The 631-nt window shown below is 46.8% G+C and overlaps 1 protein-coding gene across 2 annotated transcripts in view; it reads right to left on the bottom strand.

The window, feature by feature from the left end:
• Positions 1–119, bottom strand: part of sugct (succinyl-CoA:glutarate-CoA transferase) — a 62,576-nt gene extending 62,457 nt beyond the window's left edge. For both annotated transcript variants that reach the window (XM_008294592.1, XM_008294593.1), the window contains exon 1: positions 4–119. In XM_008294592.1, coding sequence (XP_008292814.1) covers positions 4–115 — 112 coding nt within the window. In that variant the 5' untranslated portion in view covers positions 116–119. The remainder of the gene's footprint in view (positions 1–3) is intronic.
• Between the last annotated feature and the right edge of the window lie 512 nt (positions 120–631).

Here is a 631-nt window from a genome sequence, read left to right as displayed (position 1 = left end):
TACCTGTTGGTGATCGTGAAATCCACCGTCCGCCTGCCGGAATCCTCACCGGCAGCAGCGACGTGACAGCGGCCGGCCGGACACGGCTCCTGAACAGTCCGAGAGGAGCCGACATGTTCCACCTGTTTGCATCAAGCTACAACTACGGAAACAACAGTGCAGCCTTTCACAATAAAAGCTGGCCGATGACAGCAGAATCACCTCAGTATTTCTGCTTTGTCTAAGATGAGCAGCGCAGTGTGTGATGAACATCAAACATAAATGCTTTAGAACATTGAGAACCCAAACAGTGACTCTACGGTTCTGATGTTTTGGTACCAGTGTAGAATCCAGATCTTGGTGCAGCTGAAACATCTCACACTTGGATCTACTCAATAATATCAGTTGTTATGTCTCAGTAGTTTGTGTAACATTAGCTTCTGTGCCATGTGTAGCACTTCATGTACAGTGTTAAATGTTTTGTATTTTTCAGGTGGAGTATTTTATTTTCATTTGCAACAGCTGATCTGCTGCAGGTGTCTCACTGGTTAGATTAGTTAGAACTTCATTGATCCCTTTGGTAGGGTACCTCAGGGACATGGTTGATATAATGAGCCGCCGGCTGGAACCGATCCGCGGCCTCTGTGTCTGG

Source organism: Stegastes partitus, unplaced genomic scaffold (assembly GCF_000690725.1).
Source record: "Stegastes partitus isolate 25-593 unplaced genomic scaffold, Stegastes_partitus-1.0.2 Scaffold976, whole genome shotgun sequence".
Taxonomy (NCBI): Eukaryota; Metazoa; Chordata; class Actinopteri; family Pomacentridae; genus Stegastes; species Stegastes partitus.
Note: the sequence above shows the minus strand (reverse complement) of the source record. Positions and strands in the feature narration are given on the sequence as shown.